A 21,743-nucleotide genomic window follows, 5' to 3' on the forward strand; every position below is an offset into this window, starting at 1 on the left:
AACAGGGAAGAACAGGACTTGGATTTGGTGCAAGTCGACCAACGTGGCACAAGGCTACACCCACTGAGAGAAGGAAACTGGTGGTGGAGGAAGTTCAGCGCCAAGAGGAGGCAGAAAGAGGTGCAAAGGCAGTATCACAGGCTAAACAGGGACAGTGGACCAGGTGGGAAAACCTAGAACATCGTAAACTCACCTGGAGAGATCTTTGGGAAATGGAAGGAAGCAGACTCAGCTTCATCATCAGAGCCACCTATGATGTTCTTCCAACTCCAAAAAATCTACATCAGTGGAGAGGAGATGAACCTACATGTGCACTCTGCCAAACACCAGCAACATTGAGGCACATCATGACCGGTTGTAAGACCAGCCTGTCCCAAGGCCGTTACACCTGCAGGCAAAACCAGGTCCTGCGTCAGCTGGGTAACATCCTGGAAGAAAGGAGAAACATCACTAATGCCCTCCGTCCTCCAATACATGGATTCTCAAACACCACCCGTTTGGTGAGAACAGGCGAATGTCCACCAAAAACACTGACAAGAGCGAACACCTCCCTCCTTGACCCAACCCGGGATTGGAAAATGCAGGTCGACCTTGACCACAAGCTCATCTTTCCAACAGAGATAGTGACAACTACCCTCAGGCCAGACATCATAATGTGATCAACTTCTCAGAAACTTTTGTATATCCTGGATCTAACGGTACCATGGGAAGCTGAAGTTTGAAGTACGCTGAATTAGCTGCCCAGACAGAACAACGCAAATGGCGTACTAAAGTGTTCCCAGTAGAAGTTGGGTGCAGAGGGTTCGTCGCCAAAACTACAACCTGGCTCCTGAAGAGGATGGGGGTGAAAGGACGGGCCCTTCGGCAGGCAGTGAAGTCACTCTCAGAGGCTGCGGACCGAAGTAGCAACTGGCTATGGATCAAGAGAAAGGACTCAAATTGGGCGACGAGATGACCAGTGAGGGGTAAAGACAGAGGGGAGCAGACCTGGGACGCTAGGTGTTGCTGCTGAACCCTCCGGAGGCGTCGTGGGGCTAAATCAGCGAAACGCTGAAGATGGAGGGTGACCAACTGATGACCCCAATGATGTTCTATTCCCCTCTGCCATTCAGGATATAAAGCAAGAAGCCGTGCTGATTATTCAAGGGATTGTTCAATCAAGTCCTAGAAGCTCTAGTGCCCCCCCCCCACCAAACTACTAGGGGGTGAGGGAGTGATGTAAAAGTACATGTCTGCTAAACAACTAAATGAAAATCCCCCTAAAGTGAATTCATTTTATGTTTCACAAGCCGACACAGACACACACAATATTTTCACCTATGTTTACTATCTAAAAAGTACTTTCAAGCTGTAATAGTAACAAAAAGATTAAGTTATAAGAATAACTTTGTGGCGAGAATTTTCTGACTGATCCACAGTGGTGACCCACCGGTCAGAAGGGCAGAGAGCAGGCCGACAAGCTGGTGCACTGGCTGGACATCAGTGGTGCCTGACTCTCGGTGTGAGGTCACTTCCTCTTGTGCTGAGGGCCTAGGCTGTCACCAGGGTTGCCTCCTACTTGCCTGACGGTAGAGAAAAACGCAGCCGTGACAGGATAATTTGTTAAGCTGGACTCTAGTCGTGTGACATTTATGGTGCATGCTGTGATGTGCTTGAAAATGTCTCCCTCTTCAGACCGTGACAGCATCCATGGCTTACAGGGTAATGGCAGGAGAGGCTTTAACAGGGCTGCCAACTCTCACGCATCTGGCGTCTCACACTCACGCAAGAAATCTTACGGGAAATCTACATTATTCCATTATAGACCTAAAATTCACTACATCAAAAGCGTTGGGGTAGGTTGCAAACCCTACAAACTATTTATAAGGTAATAAAACTGTTACATACGTGTAAATGTATGTGAATGTGTACAGACTCGTCTCGAATCGAAAATCTCCAGCCAGCTAAGCAAAGTTGGCAACCCTGCAGTTAATCCAGGTGGTGCAGCCTCTGAAGACTCTAGACTCTTCGGAATAAGCATCCATCCATCTGTCACTCTATTTTCCGTAAACGCTTATCCAACTCAGGGACAAGAGGAGCCCCCCCCCAGGAAGAACAAGGCACAAGGCAGTGTCATCTAAGGCTATTTAACTCCTTAACAACTTGTCTGCATTGCCCAAAAACATGTAATAAAACATCTGACAGATCAAATAAAGTCATGTTCTCTTCTCAAAATATTGTGTTTATCAAAGTGTCTTTTTTTCACTTGAGGCCACTTGTGGTAAAGGAGCCTCCACTCGCCTCGTAAATAAAAGATGTCCTTCTGAACATCGTGCCACAGACATTAGAGTCAGCATCTTAACAACAACCAAAAAACAATGTGGCCTGAGAAATTCATTTCCGAATGTCTCAAGAGCACCCTGTTAGTATGAGATGCTGTACAAATGAATGATGGCTACAGGGCTGTTACCTGTACGTTCGATGGGCTTGTCTGCGCCATCGAATCACAAGCACCTCTCGCTGTGGTCGGCCAATGGTGGGCCGTCTTGTCTCGCTGCACCAGAGCTCTGTGTCGCTTCACTGCTTTCTCCTCTGAATAATTTCACCTATATCTGTCATGAAAATATCTGGTAACACTTCAGTTCAGCGTTTCCTAGTCCAGTCCTTGGAGACCCACAGACCGTCCACATTATTCCTCCCTCCCAGGAGCACAAATGTGAACTCTCTGGCAGGGAGCTCAGAGGGAGCGAAAATGTGGACCATTTTTGTTTAAGGTCTACTCCCTAACTATCAATTAATTAACTGTTACTAATCATTTGATAATATATTAATCCATAGAATTATTCATTCACAAACAAATTTAGAACTGCATTATAGTCACATCCTTCTCCTGGTATTTACGAAACAGCCTGTAAATCACTTGCAAATATAAAGCAATGGGTTAAGAAACATGCTCAGTAATGAGTTACAGCTGAACATTTACAAGCTCTTTGGCAAATACTCTGGGAAACAGGAGTAAGTTGTCATTGTAGTGCTTTCCGAAATTTCTTTGTAAGTAAAACTTTCCTAATATTTTATTAAATGATTAGTAACAGTTTATTAATTGTTAAGGAGGGGGCCTTAAAATAAAGCGATACTGAATAATTAATAGGTAATAATATTGGCTGGGGTGTCTAATTTACCCCGTGAGGTGGCAAGTTCAGGCAGCCTGACTGGGGTGAGGTCGTTCTGGTCACCTGACTCTTACACTGGTCATCTGACTCTTATTCCAGTCATCTGATTCTCACTATGGTCACCTGACTCTTATTCCAGTCACCTGACCCTTACACCGGTCATCTGTCTCTAACTACCAATCCATATGTCAGATTGACTTTTCCATTCCCAAGGTCCCAGCAAATAATCCAGACCGTGACACCCAACCTTCCTATGACTTGACCCCTTGTATTGATTATTTTCCTTTATTCATTTAGCAGATGCTTCTGTCCGACGCAACACATACACTAAGGACATTATTGTGGACAAGTATTGGGTCACCTGGCCATTACACCCACAGGAACTTTTATGACATCACATTCTAAATCCATAGGCATCAATATGGAGTTGGTCCCTCCTTTGCAGCTATAAGAGTTGCCTCTCTTCTGGGAAGGCTTTCTATAAGATTTTGGAGTGAGTCTGTAGGAATTCTTTCCTACTCATCCAGAAGAGCATTTGTGAGGTCATGCAATGATGTTAGACATGAAGACCTGGCTCACAATCTCCATTCTAGTTCATCCCAAAGGTGTGCATTAGGGTTGTGGGCCAGTCAAGTTCTTCCACACCAAACTCACCCAACCATGTCTTTATGGACCTTGCTTTGTGCACTGGGGCACACTCATCTTGGCCTTCCCCAAAGTGATCCCACAAAGTTGAAAGCATATAACTGTCCAAAATGCCTTGACATGCATACCAAGAAGAGTGGGATGTCATAAATGTTCCTGTGAGTATAAAGGGCAGGTGTTGAAATACTTTAGTCCAGGGGCGGGGGACCTGATCCATGGAGGGCCGGTGTGGGTGCTGGTTTTTGGGATGGCCTCTCAATCAGCCAATCACAGTGGGTCCCCCGGACTGGCGTTGAGAACCACTGCTTTATTATTGGCTGATTGAGAGGCCATCCCAAAAACCCGCACCGGCCTCCATGGATCAGGTCCCCCCACCCCTGCTTTAGTCCATATAGTGTATGTGAGGCAGGTAACTCCCACATAAACACACTGCTTACACGAAAATGCTTGTCTTCCGTTTTGTTCCTTTCCACTGCCTGGTAAATCCATCTTCCCTCTGGGTCTCTCTCCCATCCCTGTAGCACGCTGCTCTGTTCATCGTCTCACATGGAACGAGTCTCACATGCAGTTTATGAAATTTCATAGCATTTCCAGCAGAGCTGGGCCATAACAGAGAGGGGAAAAAAATTGGCTGAGCTACATAAGATGTTTTATCTTGATTCATGCCAGGCAGCACAGCGGGTAGCATTGTGGCCTTACGCCACTAGGGTCGGGGTTTGATTCCCACCTCCCTGTTCTGTGCTGGTAGAGCTTCCCCAAGCCCACGTCTCCAAATTCTGTGGTTTCATTTCAGTCCAAAGCCATGTGCTTAGGTAAGCTGCCGCCTGCGAATGGGTCCTGGGGCTTTGTGAGGCACCGGCGATCCCCCGCTCTGTGCCCTGCACTGCCTGGGATGGGCTCCAGGCTCTTAGTAACCCTGTACTGGATAAGCAGATATGGAAGATGGGGAAACAGATGTGCTTATTCCTGTGATGTTTAAAACACGGTTCAAAAGTCTACAAATGACTTTTTTGGATGAGCTAGTGAAAACAAGCACGTTATTGAGGAAGTAGACGGTGAAAGTCAGGTTAATCAGCGGGGGGGGTGTGGTCTGTTTTTCAAGAACACTGCTATCTGGGCTGAGAGCAGTTCAAGCAAACACTACAAAGAAGCATCTTCAGTGCATTTAAACTGGGAAAACAACTAAACTCAGAGGGGGAAGATGAAACAGGGAATTCTGGGATTTGGGAATTGACCTCAGGGAACTAAACAGAGCAGAAAAAACTCACAGTTACACCAGAAACAATGGCAGGTGAACTGAGCTACCTCCAATAGTGTCTGCTACCTGACAAACTGTGTCACATATATATATATATATAATTGTGTTTCATAATAGTTTTGCTCCTTAACTTTCAGAAGGAATGTTTCCATCGATGCCTTTGCCTTCGCTGCCATCGTCACAGTGACACCTCCCATGTCCTGTACCTCCACTGAGAGTGTCAGAGATGACACATGTACCTTATTTGAGGGAAAAAAAAAGGTCAAAGGCAAACCAAGAGTATCTCAAATATGCTGTGTGGCTAATTTTTCTGCAATGCTAATTCAATCAGTCTGCAGCAGGAAAGAGAGCGACTACAAAGAAACATGCTGTTCCCTTTAAATTCTGCTGTGAAATGCCTTTTTCTTGCCTCCCCCTCAAACATGCATTGAAACATGCAATAAATGTGCATAAATATACATTCTTTCTATGCATCTATCCCCCTACAAGCTTATATTTAAAAAGCCCCTCATTCGTCTCCCCTTGAACTTGCATGCTTTTGCTGTATCTATCTCCACTCCAGTCCCGTGTCACGTGGGATCAGAGTGAGCTGTACAGCCGGCTCAGATACATCCACGCATGCTGGGCTTTTCAGGACGGAGAAGCAGGAACAAAGTCCCTGCCTGACCTGGCAGAAGGGCAAAGTCCAAGGATCTTTCTCAATACCAAGAACACAAAGATCATGGGGTTGGTCTAGTTTGGCGAGGATGCAACTGATGTATCAGGGGCAAGAACAACATTTGGGGGATTTTTACCGTACTCTGCGCTTCTGTTTTTAGTATCAGAACTGGTCTTCAGCAATGGAAGACGACGTAAAGCAGGTACACGAGAACACAAGTATGGTGAAGTATGCATGTTGAGAAATACCACAAGTGAACCTTGGGGGTGTGTGGGGGGGGGGTCTTCTTTGCCAAGATGTAAAGCGGATGACCTCAGTGTTAATGAGGACCATCAGGGTGGTGACAGGGGATTAGACCCAGCCTGCTTACTAAGCACTGGAAGATGAAAGGAGCAGAGGGGAGAGGCAGGAGGAGGCGAAGGAGAGAAAACAGCATCGGCAAACTATCTCTGCTCGTGATCCCCAGAAATCCCTCCCCTCAGAAGGCATGATGCAGTAAAACTCACGCTATCGAAAGAGTCCAGTTACAACAGGAGGCTGCTTCCAACGGGCCCACCTCTTCAAAAGCCAGGAAACACAAACCACTGTCTGTTCTGCGTGGTTTTTGTTGGCATGGATGTACGTTTGTGGAAGACAGCCGTCAGAGCCAGGCTGGGTGTTTCCGCGAGTGCTGAGCGGATCCACCGAACCCCGCAGCGCTGATCCCTGGCATTCAGCACCGCGGTTCCTGATTGTGGGGACCCTCCACAGGCCACTAGCACTACAAGACAAAATTATGACTGTAAGCATTTTTGGCAGCTGTAACCACCCACCTGCCCCATGTTACGCTCCATTTCCACTCAGTTCTGCTCTAGTCTGCTGTATTCCCAATTGCTTCCGCTCTTTTTCTTTCACTACTATGCTCTGTTCCATTCCACATAATTCTCGCTCTTTTCTGATTTTATTCCGCAATTTTCCACCACCCCATTCCAACCGTAATTTGCTCCCGTTCTGTTCTCTGTATGCTGGCTCATTAGTCACGATGTTCCCACGACTCTCACTTTATTTCTGTCCTGTTCCTGTGTTCCACACCAGCTTACTTCTGCTCTGCTTTCTCTCTCCTCTACTGTACCTTCCCTGCATGTCCTCTATACAGGGAGTGGATTAGTGGTCATTTTTCTTTCCTTAACTCTCCTTTCTCCTTAGAGTGAGTTCATTCTTTCTCCTCTCCTCAACAGCCCAATTTAGTGCCTTTCTTTCATCCTGGTTTCTGTCTCGCTCCCGCTGCATCTCCCCATCTGCTCCAGTTGAGATAAAGCAGTTCAAAGTAGATTTTCCCTCCTTTTATGGATGTTGAGCCCTCAGCAACAGACAGAAAGTCAGCTGGAGAGATGGGGCAGGGCGGAAGGAGAGCCTGTGTGGACACACAGAGGAGGGGAGACCTTGAAATGGGCTGAGTCAGACCGATTGCACAGAGATGAGAGAAAGGAAAGAATCTCGTTAGCATTAGCGACTGAAGCGGAGGTCAAAGGTCAGAAAGAAGAGACCTTCTCTGTCACATGACCAGCAGTCCCAACAAGGTGCTCACAGTATTGTCACCCCCAGGGGAGTAGCTAGACATCCCGGGCCTGCTGAGAAAATGTCACCTTGGGTCCCCTGCTTATGTTGGCACTTTCAATCGTTCAGTTCATTTTGCCATGCGGGGGGATTTTGGGGGCCCTACTAAGGGCCTGGGCCCCCTGAATGGTATCCATGCTCCTCCTATGGCCCTGGTCACCCCCAACGTCGATTTGCTCTGGAAATGAATGCAAGATTCAGAACTTACTGCTGAATTTATGCCTGAATCGGCCCCAATGTGGCCATATTCGGTAACACGTCCTACAAGGTTTACAAGTGAGCTCTGTCACAACCCGGGGGCCTGCTTCGATGCCACATGTTAAAACCCGGAGTGGGGGGGGGTCACAATAACAAGTGAATAATGTCCTACTTTGTTTCATTGATGCCGTCAGCTTGTCAGGCTCCATAGTGATTGTGCTTCCATAATGGTCAACAACTCATTTCCCGTAGAGAGGGATGTTTGAGGGGGGGGCATGCGCAGCAGTTTAAGTAGAAACATAGAATGAACAGGAACACGCTCTCCTTCAGTGAGTTCTGAAGTGACACTCCACAGAGATAATGCAAGACTATCACCATGACGACCCCGGTGTGGATGCTGTGTGCCTGGGCGGGGCTTGCTGTGCTGGCTGGCAGTGTGAGCGCGAGGCACGCTGTGCCCGGCGTCTCCTGAAAACTTGACGTGCTGATTATTTTTGCCTTTACAAATAACAAGTGTGGGAGGGTGGGGGGAGAGATATCCAGGGAGAAAGACACACAGCGGACAATGTGGAAGTAAGGCTGCAACAAACAGAGAAAATTAAGTCAATTGCCTATAGCCTTTTCCAGCAACGTTGCACATGCACCGGGCCTATGTTTACATCAAGAAGCGCTCTAACTGCACATGTGTGATTCCTGGCCTCTTCCTGATATACTCCAGGGTAATCACATTGTCCCCAAATTCAGTGCAATCAGGGTTCAAACCACTAGGCATGACTGAAACCCATTGGTAGGATTTGATGGCTCTGGGAGGGAGGCAGCCAATTCGAAGCTATTAAAGGACACTGAGTAACCCCATAGACTCTGCTGGGTGAAGCATGGTTCAGTGACCAGCAGGGGGCGACCTGAATCACCCTGTGACAGACACTCATATTCATTACTAACATTTACAACTGTTAATTTAGCTAATTCTTTAGCCCGCAGCAAAATACAAGGCAGATAATACATCACACAATTAAGGAGGCAACTTAGGTAACAGTTAGAAGTTATAAGTCTCCAATGAGCGGCTAGTAACAAGTACAAGGTATTAATGGGAAGAAAAGCAGAGCTGAGCAGCCCTCTGGCCTCACACCTCCAAGGTCTGACACACGTTTTAGGTGGATTGGTGTCTCTGATTAACCTTAAGCGTCTATGTGCCGGTCTAGAAGCTTCCACGCCACATGATCCTGTACAGCAGGGGTGTCAAACTCATTTTAGGGTGAGGGCCGGATGAGAAGAAATGTGACCATGTGCGGGCCGAATTTATTATAATTTTTTTTTAATCATAGTGCATCAAATTACAACAAATACACTATATTCTGTAAAACTGCATTTAACAAGTCCCCAGAAACTGTTCATTAACACTCTTATTCCTTTTTAATACTACTACTACTAATAATAATGATAATAAAAAAGATTTGATATTTAATACTATTGTTCAAATCATCCCGCGGGCCGTATTGGACACCATAGTGGGCCGTATTCGGCCCGCGGGCCGTATGTTTGACACCCCTGCTGTACAGGATCAGCTGCTCCTGAAAACAGGTGGATATCACTTTATGTCCTACCACCATTGTTCTTGTCCAATGCTTCTGCCGGTGCGAAGCATGAAAAATTCACCTACAAGGTCTTTCCGAGGCATTGAAAACGGGGCACAGAAGGGCAGACGCAGAGCTTTTTCGAGATGAAATTGAACTGCAATCAGCCGCTGTAATGGTTACTTAACAGAGATGGAGGCAAACCTGCAGGCCAGTCTGGGGCTGCTTAAAATGTTACTTGGACAAAACATTATTTGTCTTTGCAACAGATTCCATGGAATTTGTGAGACAATACAGTACGATGGGTTCAGACATCTGTGGCAGGGGGTATGATTCCTGCCCCTGGCTCTGTCATGGTTTATTATGATGCACACATGACCATTTTCACCACAGACTGACAACGAGGGGTGTCAAACAATGACTGGGATGACAAAAAAACATTGTGTATGCAGACTGGGGCGAGGGTCATCGAAAAAAAAATAACAATAATAATAGAAACAGCAACACAAAACCAGCCGGGCGTTTAGAAGTGATGAATTTGTGTGGAGGCCGATGTGCAAAGTGTCCAGCAGGTGTCAGTGTCACAGTGCGATGTGCACCCAGCACAGTCAGAGAGAGCGATGTGCACCCAGCACAGTCAGAGAGAGCGATGTGCACCCAGCACAGTCAGAGAGAGCGATGTGCACCCAGCACAGTCAGAGAGAGCGATGTGCACCCAGCACAGTCAGAGAGAGCGATGTGCACCCAGCACAGTCAGAGAGAGCGATGTGCACCCAGCACAGTCAGAGAGAGCGATGTGCACCCAGCACAGTCAGAGAGAGCGATGTGCACCCAGCACAGTCAGAGAGAGCGATGTGCACCCAGCACAGTCAACTGTTAGCGTAATGGGGGGGGGGTGCTTTCAGCTTTCAGCCGAGTTTCTGTGCTCTGCCTTTCTAGAGAGTTCCGCCTCCTGTGTTTCCTCACCCATGACAGATAAAGCTTGTTTTAGTCTCTTGTTCCTGCATTGCCCTGCTTTAATCTTCGCTTTGTGTCACCTCTCTGCCTTTCTGCCCATCTGGGTGTGTTTAACTCCCCCTTTAACCTTCAGAGCGATATAGAGATAGGGATAGAGGGCCGGAAGGGTGACTATACAGGCGGGGGTGGGGAAGGGGGGCAGCTGTCATGGGGGGGGGGATCGATCGCTCTAATCTCTACAAAACAGAGTGGTTTGTGGGAAAAAAATGTTAGAAAAGAAGAGATTGGAAGAGAGATTGGAAACAAAAAGAAGAGAGATGAGAGATGAGTGACTAACAAGTTGAGGATGGTGGAAGAAAGAAAAAGGAAATATTTCTGTCACAGCCTTTTCTACTATTTTTCATTTCATTCCAAGGTAACACTCACCCCCCGCACCTCCACACTGACGAGGAGTCTTTACTCGCAGTTGACTGTTTGATCCATTAGACTGACAGATAGAGACAGACACCGAATCATAAACGGCTGATCTGTGGCTCTGTGTATTTCCATTCTGCTGACCTGGACGTGCACGCCGGCCCTTCCACAACAACTGGGACACGGAAGCGTTGGCACCTCTGGGGGGCCCTCGGGCTGCCGCCGAAATAGCCTGATTGATGTGGGATGGGTGGAGGGGTTGGGGGGGGGGCGGGGTGACTGCATTTCAGAAGCATGTCTCTCTTCACTCTCGCTTTTCCGGGCCTGTGATGTTGGTGGTATCATCATTTTTGTTTCTGATGTTTCTCAAGAAGAGTTTGTGGCCCAAGAACCATCCCAGCTAAGTTGTTGTGTAGCTCAACAATGTAAAAAGATGCCACCGGGGTGAAGAAATATTCATCCGTCCATTTTCCACTGGCAGTTATCCAGTACATAGTGGGCCGGGAGTCAGGACCAGGAGTCAGGACCGGGAGTCAGAACTGGGAGTCAGGACCGGGAGTCAGGACCGGGAGTCAGGACCGGGAGTCAGCACAGGGAGTCAGGACCGGGAGTCAGAACTGGGAGTCAGGACCGGGAGTCAGGACCGGGAGTCAGGACCAGGAGTCAGCACAGGGAGTCAGGACCGGGAGTCAGGACCGGGAAGGTAGTGGGACACCCTGGATGGAATTTCAGTCCATTGCACATTAACAGCACAAACTCACATACATTACAGGTAAATTAGAGACGCCAGATCGCCAGAACTATATATGCTATATAGGAGGAAACCCATGCAAATAGAGCGAATGCAAAAAATGCCGATGGTGAGTCCCAGAACCCAGAACCACAGGCCCGGTTATTATGCTGACTGCTGAGACAGCAGAACATACAGTGCACATGGAAGGGGGTGGTCTTCAGCCAGAGGAACCAAAGGCTGCCCAACACGATCCCCATAAAAGGATTTATATACGTGTCACAAATGGACCACGGAACGCATCTGAACAAAGGGGTGTCATGACGGGGCACGGGAATAGAGGGGTGACCCATGGGGGGGCATTAGAACAGGGGGGCTTTATTATGGAAACCCAAACAAAATAACTTATGAAAGCAAAAGGACCACGAGGGGTCAAAGAAAGACAGGCGGGTTAGACAAGGATTACAAGGGTTGGGACCAAACTAAGGGAAAAGACAAGAGGAATTTACTGGACTGGGACCATGCGGGAGAGTAACACAGCATTAACAATAATCACATGTACAGTGAGCAGCACAGGAGGGACAGGCGCGGACCAAAACCTAACAAGGCACAGGTGAGGGTCCGCAACAGGCGCCAGCCTCTGTGGGGGCACCAACTTGCCGGCTGATTTCACTCTGCCTTGTACAGGAGACGCTGGCGGTGATGCTCGCACAGGACAGGACCTGCTGGGAGTCTGAACCTGTGTGGACCCCAGGTCAGCTCAGTCACTGGTAAAAAAAGCGACTGGTAAATACATTTCATTGCATTTTTTCTTGTTGATACTCTGGCATTTTTATTCCAAGCAACATAAATGAAACCCAATATTCTTGCCCCAAAACAGGTATAAGCACTTCAACCAACCAACCTAACCATCAGTTTAGGACTGACAAACTATGAACTACGAATTCTTACCCTACATGGCTTCCCTGCCGGTCGACAGATTTCTTTTGCATCCCGTCCTTTCCCCTACAACCCTAAAGCCTTTCCATTTTCCCCCTCAGATCTCATCTTGCCGACCCTCTACCCGTTTGAAACCAGCTCCACCCAATGCTCCGTACGCGCGCACACACACGGGCAAGCGCGCACACACACACACACACACACGCAGTCGCGGCTGCCTCCGCGCAGGCTTCTTACGCGTGCCAATGCTCGGACCGTCCGCCAGCGCACAGCTGCTCAGCCCCGACTCACCGGGCACCGCGGACGCCTCGGGGACTCGTTGAGACGCCCGGGACTCGCTGTCTTTAAGCCGAACTCAGCAGTTTGCGGACAGAAGCGCACCGGGACCGCAACGCCAGGTGAGGGTTCCGCCCCAAAATACACATATAAGAGAGAGAAAAAAACACCGGGAAGATAAGGACCAGATATCACGTGTCTTTGATTACGATGGTGTGATTGACAGTTGGCATAAAGATGATTGCAGTGATCATTTCTACTGTTGCTGATCATGGTTATGTGACAGGTGAGGATCAGTAGGACGAGCTCAGTCACTAGTAAGTTCGTTGAGAAATGCAGAGGCAAAAGAGTGAAAGTGCTTTATATCATTTATCGGATCGTTTCTGTTTGCTTGCGGTTTCATTGCTGACATTGTTCATAGTTCTGTAGCGGCAGAGGTGATTGACAGATTGTGTGTGAACATAAGATAACAGACTAAGCGGCAGCAGCTACGGTCTGCCGTACAGCAGGTCGCTCTGCGACTAAACTTGCGTGCCTGTGTTCCTGAGTGTGTACCTTACCTTGATTAAATGTTTTTCATCAGTATTTTCTCGCATGAGCATTTACTCCCTCGTTTCTTGGGGCCAAGACACTCGTAAGAGCTTTCAGATTTATTCCATTATTCCCATCCCACCCGTCATTCCAAACATGGGTGCGAAAAATTATTTATGCGTTGTGCACCGGTGTAAAAAAAACAACAGATATGAATGACTGAGCAGGTGACGGGAAATATCGATCAACTGAGAAGTTACAAGAATAATACAGAAAGAATGCGGGGGCAAATCATAAAAATTAAAGGCAAATAGAATGGAAAATGAGGAAGCTACAGGTGATCAGTGTCACTACAGTCAGATCTAATCACTTCACAGTTGCCAGTGATTTTTCTTTGTCTGTCACGTTGATCCTCCGAGTCCCTACAGCAGTCCCCCCCCCCCCCCCCCCAGGCCTTCTGTTGTGTGTTTGTTACCTTTTCCTGTTACTGGTGGAAGCATCCCGCTCTCCTCTCTTGCTCCGCCCCTCTGACTCAGGATGTGCGGCATGGGCGTGGACTTGGAGGAGAGCAGCTCAGGCGAGGAGGAGAAGGACCAGGCGGAGTACGGGATGGGGGAGGGTGTGAGGATGCTGCTGCCCCCGCCCCCGGCGCACAGCGAGGAGGGCGCCTGGGGTGCCCGCCGGGGACCCGCCGCCTGCCTGGCCTGGGGGGCGGGGCTGGTGCTGTGGAATGTGGGCGTGGCCACGGCCTGCCTGCTGGTCCTGGCCGCCGTGTTCGCCCTGGTGCTGCTGCCCGTCGCGCTGCTGCTCTACGCCGGCTTCCTCTGCCACTCACGCGTAAGGAAGCCGCTGGCCACTCCCCCTCCCCCCCCCCCCAGCCTGCCCACGGGGCTCCGCCCACCACTCAACATGGCCGGCCACACATGACAGCACATGGCACGCTTTATGGTTGTATGTTTGCATGCTTGCTTTCTGTGCGTAGCATGTGATCCCCCTCGTCACGCTTGGAAGGTCAAACACACCCCATAGCTGAGATCTGCATGATGGAAGTCAGGCAGGATGTCAGATCTCAACAGCTACATCAAACACCACCCCCCGTAAAAAAAAAAACGCATACCTGTCGCCCCAGACTGATGTGCGTTTTGGCGGCCTCCATGCCTTCAGTAATAAAGTGAAGGAATCAGTTCAGGTTGCGGCCCTGGAGCGCCACTGCGGAACGACAGCAGAGGGCGGGGAGGCGGGGGGGGGAGTGATGAAGTGAACTGAATGGAAATCAGAGAGAGAGGGAGCCACACTGTAGTCACATGGTGTGCCAACATCGGGCACACCCCCCCTCAGTGCTGCGGGGCTGTGTGCAGGTGTGTGCGTGTGTATGTGTGTGTGCGTGTGTGTGGATTATGTTTATATTACATTCTGGAGACCAAATGTCCCCCACAATGTGATAAAAATCTGCTATTTTGGCATTGTGGGGACCATTTTTCAGGTCCCCCCAAAGATGAATGCAATCAAAAAAATAAAAATGCCAAAAGTTTTGTATTTTGTTTAGTTACTTATGGTTAAGGTCAGGGCTGGGTAGGAGTTGAGGTCTTCATGCTGGAAATAGGATTTTCCCCATAGAAATTAATGGAGAGTCCTCAGAAAGATATAATTACAAACCTGTGTGTGTGTGTGCGTGTGTGTGTGTGTGTGTGTGTGTGAACGTCCAGCGTACATGTTATTTTTACCAAACACTATCTGAAGAATCTCAGACATTATTAACTCCTGTCCCCTTCCCACAACACCTCTTTCGTCCCCCCCCCATACTGTTTTCACTCCCTTGTCATCTTCTCTGGTAGCTCACTGACAGCCTTGGTGCGGGGGGAGGGGACAGAAGACTGAGAGTCTGTCGCACACGTTGCCTCACACACCCGGGGGTGTTGTCTTTAACACACGGCCCTCTTTTCAATGAACCCCCATCTCCCTTCTCTCCCTCCTTCTCCCTCCCCCCTTCTGGTCCCAATTTCCCATCTTCATCCACCAGCTTCTTGTGTCGTCCTGAGTTCATAGACCTTTTTTTCATGTCCATTTGCTATCATTCCACAATGTGGCAGCCAGTTTTAATTTAAGTAGAATAGGTGTAAGATTCATGGCGAATCCTTGCCCTGTTAACTTCCTCTTCTGTTGTTACCATTTTTGCACCTCGTTCTCTCACTCCTTCCCCCTGGTTTGAAAGTTTCAAATGCCTCCTCTTCCCCGGCAGGTCATGAACTCTCAAGCCAGTCTCTGCCAGTACCTGGAAGACAACAGCTGCTCTGCTCTCATAATCCTGGGTTTTGTGATGATGTCACCACTGGTGGTGGTCGCTGCGGCGACCTTCTGTGGCTTGGCACGCAGGCTCCGCCTCTTCCTGCTCTTCCAGCCCATCGCACGCGCTTGTTACCGTGGAGAGAGGTGCTGGGTCTGGGGTGGAGATGTTAGGGCCTGGGTGTAGGAGAGCGCTTGTTCTGAGCCCTGGGGCCCATGGTTCCCAAGCAAGGGGGGGGGGGGCGCTAATGATGGCTGCTGTGTCATTTATCCCAATCACAGCTCCTCTACTGATGTGATCGTTGTTTGCAGGGACTGAAAATGACTCAAATGACTTCAAGACACTCATTGATCTAGTATAGGATTTCGATACGAGCCATTAATTATGAGGGAAGGTTTCTCACAGGAATTGGGGATGAAATGACTGTAAGTCTTTGGGAGTCAGTCACCTACTTTTGGCCAGTAAAAATAATGCATAATCACTCGAAGAAAAAAAACATCAAGATGTGCTTTTACCGCATAGGCAGGAATAATAACACTAGGTCAGAAAAGAATGGAAGTATCATTTGACGCTCGCTCAGAGCGGCACGGAACAGTGTTGGGTCAAAGCTTCTCATCAGTTCCTTGTAAGTTTTATTCCCTCAAGCTGGCTGAAGTAAGTAGTTTAGCCCTTACTTAGTTCAGGTGTTATACTGCGAATAGGATCAGCGGGAGATTTTTGGGTTCTCATATACACTACCAGTCAAAAGCTTTGGCATACCACCGGTTTGTACCACTTTCCCATTTATTTCATAAACTGCAGATTTTTTATCCTTCTTAAGCATTGGGAAGTCGAGTGAACAACTATAAATCAACATATAAGTCAAATAAAATAAGCTTCCTTTATAACATGGAAAGAATATGTAATGGTGCATGTCTGACACTCTATTAATTGGTCGTTTGGTGATGGCATAGTCAAATTCTAGGCTGTCTTTTAACTTTAAATGCCGTAGTTAATTGTATCATCCCATGAAACAGCGCGGTATTTAATGTCCCGTGTAGAAAGAATGCCTCGAATCTTCTCTGCTGTTGTAACTGCTAGAGGAGGTTACTTTGATGAATCAAAGATATGACATTTTCTTGCTAATAAAGGTACTCAAATGGTGAACATACTGCACATTTATTTGTTAACAAAGAATATTGAGTGTATTTTTCGTAAATGTTAAGTGAGTAACATGCAAACGTAGAAAATCTCAGCGTGTGCAAAAAATCGTTTGACTGGTAGTGTAGCCTGTAGCTGATGGGCCTGATTCATGTGAGATGTGTCCATTAATCCCAGTCGCCAGGCAGTTTAATTGTGCTTCAGAACCACGTTCTGCATTGTAGCTGTATTTTCCGAAAGTCACATTTGACCACGAACCCCTTTCCCCGTGATGCTGGTGTTACACACTCACCACAACGCCTCTGCTGTGGAAGATCAGAGGGGGATTTAAATAACTAAAAATGTTTTGTTTTGCTATTCTCTGCTGTACCGATGATAGATGTGAGGTTCCCTGTTTACTTTTTACATCTCACAGTCTGCTGGTGTACCTGTATATCTGTCACTGTGGATATAAATAAACGGAGACATTTCGCAGTGCGTCTGCAGTTTTTTTGCCCAGCAGGAGCACTGTTAGGAGTGAAGCTTTTCGGCGCTGTCGTCTGTCAAAGATATAATGAGGTGGAGGCACTAGACAACACGTAAGTGCCCTGGCTTCACGTTACGTGGTGGGCCTTGCTGGTGGGTGTTATGAAGAGGGAAAACAAAATGATTCCTAACGAAACTACCATAATGTTCAGCAAAGTCGCTCTTTCTGCCCTCATGCCTTGCCGGGTGTACACAAGGCTCGGGAATCGCTCGATGGGAGAGAAGAGGCTCAGATAGGCAAAGGGGGCAGGATCACCGTGCCCTGAAAATCACCGGCTGCTTTGGACCAATGGGAAGCAGCAGGAAGTGTTTTTCGGAGGGCTGTGATTGATGGCACCCAGTGATCCCACCAACCACGGAGCTGAAAGCCTCGTGTCGCCCACACTGTCGGAAGTTTGCTGCTTTGAGAACCGGCAACCTACTGGTTATAGGCCAGTATCTCACCTCCTGCTAGAGGTTCTCATATCAAAAGTGTGGAGGGGGGGGGACATTCACGTGATAGTGTGCGATTATGTCTCCTTGCACATTATCGCAACGGGGAGGGGGTGCAGTGTTTTTATGAGTGTTATGTCGAAATGGGGGTATTACGTCTCGCTGAAAGCCGTCGTATCATTAAAGTGTGCAGCGGGTATTATGTTTCAAAGAAATTTATTATGAGAGACTCAGCGGGCATCGCTCATAACTCCAGGGCTGGGGGCTAAATACCCGCCTCTGCTCTGCGTGTGCAAGTCACATGTTCTGTCCCATCGTCTTTTGCGGGGGACATTATTACAGCGTACAGTATGTTCATGTGTGTGTGGGTTATGTGTGTATTACGTAGTGCGGATCAAATGTCCCCACAAAGAGATAAAAACTGCTATTATTTGCATTTTGTCTCAATTTTCAAAAAATCTGTTATTGCATTCAAAAAACTAAAAATACCAAAAGGGTTTGTATTTTGTTTGTTTACTTATGGTTAAGGTGAGGGCAGGGCAGGGTTAACGCTGTCATTGTTGGGATTAGAGTTTTGCCCACAGAAATGAATAGAGAGCCCCATAAAGATATAGACACCTAATCTATATGTGTGCCTTGTTACTCTGTCCAGTATTTTGCCCTTTGCTGGGATAGGTGGATAGAAGATGGATGAAAATTATTAAAATAAATGCTTGCCCATGTCTCCCCTCTACTTTACACGACGTTAAACGCTGTGTAGAGCAGTGGGGGGTGAGTGAACCTTGGTATAGAGGTAGGCGGGTGAAAACGAGGCCTATTCATGCGTAATGCAGGCCAATAAAGACCAGCAGGCTGGATGCCTCACGGGGCAGGCAGGCCGGCTGTCACGCAAGCAGAGCGTGCTCCTTCCCATTCTACAGCGACCCATCAGTCCCCCCCCCCCCCCCCCCAATACCGTCACCAGTCACTCCTTCTCTAACTGCTCTTTAAGAGCCCCTGAAAGGCAGGCTCTTGCTCGACTGCTGCCACCTAGCTGTGACTGAACTGAACTTATAGCGTGTCAAGTGATTAATTTTACTAGCGACCACGGGCCTCATAAATCATGTCTTAGGTTTACCGCAGAGCTAAGCTGAGTTATTAGGAATTGTTACTTTTTGCTAAAGAAGAAGCAGATATTTGTGTGGGTTTAAACGGTGAAGCTCGTCTTCATCTGCATTCCCTGAAGCACCACTTCAAATTTATTGATCTGCGAAATGTCTGAGTTTTAAAAGTCTAAAAGACCCCCCAGTATACAATGTAATAATAAACAGCTTCCTGTTTTTCTGTTCTTCTATGTTATTATTATTCAATAGTTTCATTTCCACCCATGGGGGTGCAGTGGTTAGCAGTGGTTAGCACTGTTGCCTTACACCTCTGTGACCTGGGTTCACGTCTCCACCTGTTTTATATGTGTGTGGAGTTTGCATGTTCTCCCCGTGTTGTCGTGGGCTTTCTTCCATGTTCTCCAGTTTCCCCCCACAGTCCAAAGACATGCTGAGGCTAATTGGAGTTACTAAATTGCCCATAGGTGTGCGTGTGTGAGTAAATGGTGTGTGAGTGTGCCCTGCGATGGGCTGGCCCCCCACCCTGGGTTGTTCCCTGCCTCGTGCCCGTAGCTTCTGGGATAGGCTCCGGACCCCCCGCAACCCAGAAGGATAAGTGGGTTGGAAAATGGATGGATGGGTAGTTTCAATATTTTGATATATTATGTTAAATTTATAAAAATCAAAAAACAAAAACAAGCCACCCAGACCAGAAAAATGGCTAAAAGATGGAGACAAGACAGACGTTAAAAGTTATAAAAATAAATAATTGTTTTGTTTGCTTTTGCTTTACTTAAAATAGCAGGTACTGAATCAGCTTTCAAGAGACATTTGTTGATAATAGGTCTGTTGATAATGGCCTGACATCAAACATTTTGAATTCCAAAGCATATGTTTATTTTGCATCCTTTTTTTGCATATTATCTGGGGAGACAATACTGAAACAAAGCACTAATACTCCTGATAATTCTGTAGAGTACAGTAATACTCCTGATATTACTGTAGAGTAACAAAAGATACCTGCAGAGTACAGGTTTGATGCACTGCCAGCGTATTATACAGGAGGCACAAAAAAACACGTTGTTGAATCTAAATAAAACTTTATCTAAATACTACTTTAGAACTTTTCACCCTTTAGAAAATGTCAAAGTAAGTTATTTAGTAGTGAAATTATCTTATTTCAGGCATTTTAATAAACAAAAATAATGCATAAATAAGTCATGCAAATGCATCTGTCCCACTGAAATAAATAATGCATCATACTGACCCAAACCAACTTCTCTCATTGGGGGGGGGGGGGGGGGGGCTATTAAAATGAAGCCCAGCAGCATTTTTCCCACAGTAAGTTCATTTAATCGTTTTAGCTCCGATGTCGCTCCTTTCTGACTGCTTCTCTCTGAACGTTATTCCCCAGCCTCAGATCACTGTCTGCTGAGGCTCAATTAAGTCACTGTCCGTCTCTGTTTTTCAAAAGTCTGTTTACCTTGACATTCAACAGATTCTCCTTCTCAGGCCCTGCGGGCTGCAGCACTTTGCAGTTTCAGTATCCGTGTCTTGAACATTTTTTTGTTTGTTTAATTTTATTGTATATTGCTTATTACGGGGGAACATCTATCTCAGAGCACAGACAGTAAATGTGAATACTGTGGGCAAGCTGTCTGTGTTTGGGCCGGAATTAATTTGCAGAATTACTGAAATAAGAAGGTTTATGTGTTTACACTGAACACTGATTTAGTGGAGTGTCCCCCCCCACCCACCCCCCCGTGCCTGGAAGAGGGCTTCAACTCTCAGCTGGGGCCAGCTGTCATTTATAACAAACAGCTGGAATCAGGTCGGCAAGGGGGGGGGTGGGGGGGGGGGGGGAGCTGATGACTCTGTTGTCACTCCAAAACACATCATCAACACCACATTGGCTCTGGCGCTGACTTGTTTCCATGACAGCACAGCACTCAGAGGTGTTCCTGTCGCAGTGAATTAGGTGTGCATTTCAATGTTTATTAGCAACGACTGACGATGGAGCTGCGCTTCCAGCGGATGGATGGTCTGATCTAGACGGGAAGCAAAAGAAGGCTTAAGACGGCACTTCTGCATATGCAGAGTTCATTATTTGGATCAATAAGCAAAGGTGACCCTGTCAGATCGGTTTGTTCCCCCTCTCTCTCCCTGGAGGTGCTGTTCTGCTCTCCCCGAAACAGAGATGGTTTATTCATGAAAGCCCCTGAGACTTCAGATGGTGATACTTCAAGCACACAACAGGTTGCACGGAGCTGGACTCGCCTTTCACCTTCCTGCATACACGTGCACAGAATCGGATGCCATTTCGCTCTGACCTGGAGTTACTGTTACACAGAGTTGGGTAATTCAGGTCCAGAGAGTAAAAATCCCAACTGGGATTTTATTTCAACCAACCAGTTGAGTACTCTGTGACTGAGACTCTTTATGCTCAACTGCTTGGTTGAAACTAAATCCCGGTCTGGAGTTTTACTCTCTGGACCTGAATTACCCAACTCTGCTGCTACACATATATACATTCATGGGCCACTTTATTAGGAACACCCTTCAAATACTTGCTAGGACCCCCTTTTGCTCTGAGCACGGCCTGAATTCTCATTGGCATTGATTCAACTATGTCCTTAGACAGTCTGGTGCATGTTGACATGATTACATCATGTGTTTGGTGTGGATCAGCTGCACATTCCTGCTGTGACTCTCCAGTTCCACCAGATCCCAAAGGTGCTCTACTGGATCTGGTGACTGGGGAGGCCACTGGAGTGCATGTTCATGGAACCAGCTTGAGATGACTTGTGTTTGGTACCTGCTGGATATAGCAATTAGATGATGGGTACCCTGGGGCCATGAAGGTTGGCACGTAGGTGGAGATTAGCGGGAGAACATTTCAAACTGGATTTAAGGAAGCACTTCTTTACACAGCGTGTAGTCAGAGTATGGAATAGTCTTCCTGATAACATAGTGCAAGCTGAATCCTTGGGTTCCTTTAAATCAGAGCTAGATAAGATTTTAACAACTCTGAGCTATTAGTTAAGTTCTCCCCAAGCGAGCTCGATGGGCCGAATGGCCTCCTCTCGTTGTATAGTTCATATGTTCTTATCTATTTGGCCCGTGGTATTTAAACAATGCCCTGCTGGTATTGTGGGGGGGGGAGGAATGCGTGCCAAGAAAACATTCCCCCATCATTATGCCACCAGCAGCTTGAATCGTTGGCACAAGGCAGGTTGGATCCATGGGTTGATGTTGTTAAGGCCGAATTCTGACCCTATGATCTGCATGTTGCAGCAGTAATTGCAATTCGTCAGAGCAGGCAATGACTTTCCAGTCTTTAACTGTCCAGTTT

General features: G+C 47.4%; 1 protein-coding gene and 1 long non-coding RNA gene across 3 annotated transcripts; one reads left to right on the forward strand and one right to left on the reverse strand.

Annotated features, from left to right (window-relative positions):
• Positions 1-997: 997 nt before the first annotated feature.
• Positions 998-5,256, reverse strand: LOC140592237 (uncharacterized). 2 transcript variants are annotated; one of them, XR_011992534.1, is made up of 4 exons: positions 4,235-5,256; positions 2,450-2,591; positions 1,430-1,562; positions 998-1,101 (listed from the first exon to the last, which is right to left on the reverse strand). It is a non-coding gene; the product is annotated as an uncharacterized lncRNA (long non-coding RNA). The 2 variants fall into 2 exon arrangements; XR_011992533.1 differs by having other exon boundaries at positions 1,007-1,562.
• A 7,050-nt stretch (positions 5,257-12,306) lies between these two features.
• tmem88bl (transmembrane protein 88b-like) lies at positions 12,307-16,829 on the forward strand. The gene is made up of 3 exons (XM_023829533.2): positions 12,307-12,519; positions 13,465-13,765; positions 15,168-16,829. The coding sequence occupies exons 2-3, from the start codon at positions 13,466-13,468 to the stop codon at positions 15,396-15,398; spliced, it is 531 nt and encodes a 176-aa protein (XP_023685301.2). The 5' UTR covers positions 12,307-12,519; position 13,465; the 3' UTR covers positions 15,399-16,829.
• Positions 16,830-21,743: the final 4,914 nt, after the last annotated feature.

The sequence above is a fragment of the Paramormyrops kingsleyae genome, chromosome 8 (genome assembly GCF_048594095.1).
Source record: "Paramormyrops kingsleyae isolate MSU_618 chromosome 8, PKINGS_0.4, whole genome shotgun sequence".
NCBI classification, from domain to species: domain Eukaryota; kingdom Metazoa; phylum Chordata; class Actinopteri; order Osteoglossiformes; family Mormyridae; genus Paramormyrops; species Paramormyrops kingsleyae.

Coding starts and splice junctions, on each gene's coding strand:
- tmem88bl (XM_023829533.2), top strand. CDS start 13,466: ATGTGCGGCATGGGCGTGGACTTGGAGGAGAGCAGCTCAGGCGAGGAG. Junction 13,766..15,167: donor GCTTCCTCTGCCACTCACGC/GTAAGGAAGCCG, acceptor CTTCCCCGGCAG/GTCATGAACTCTCAAGCCAG.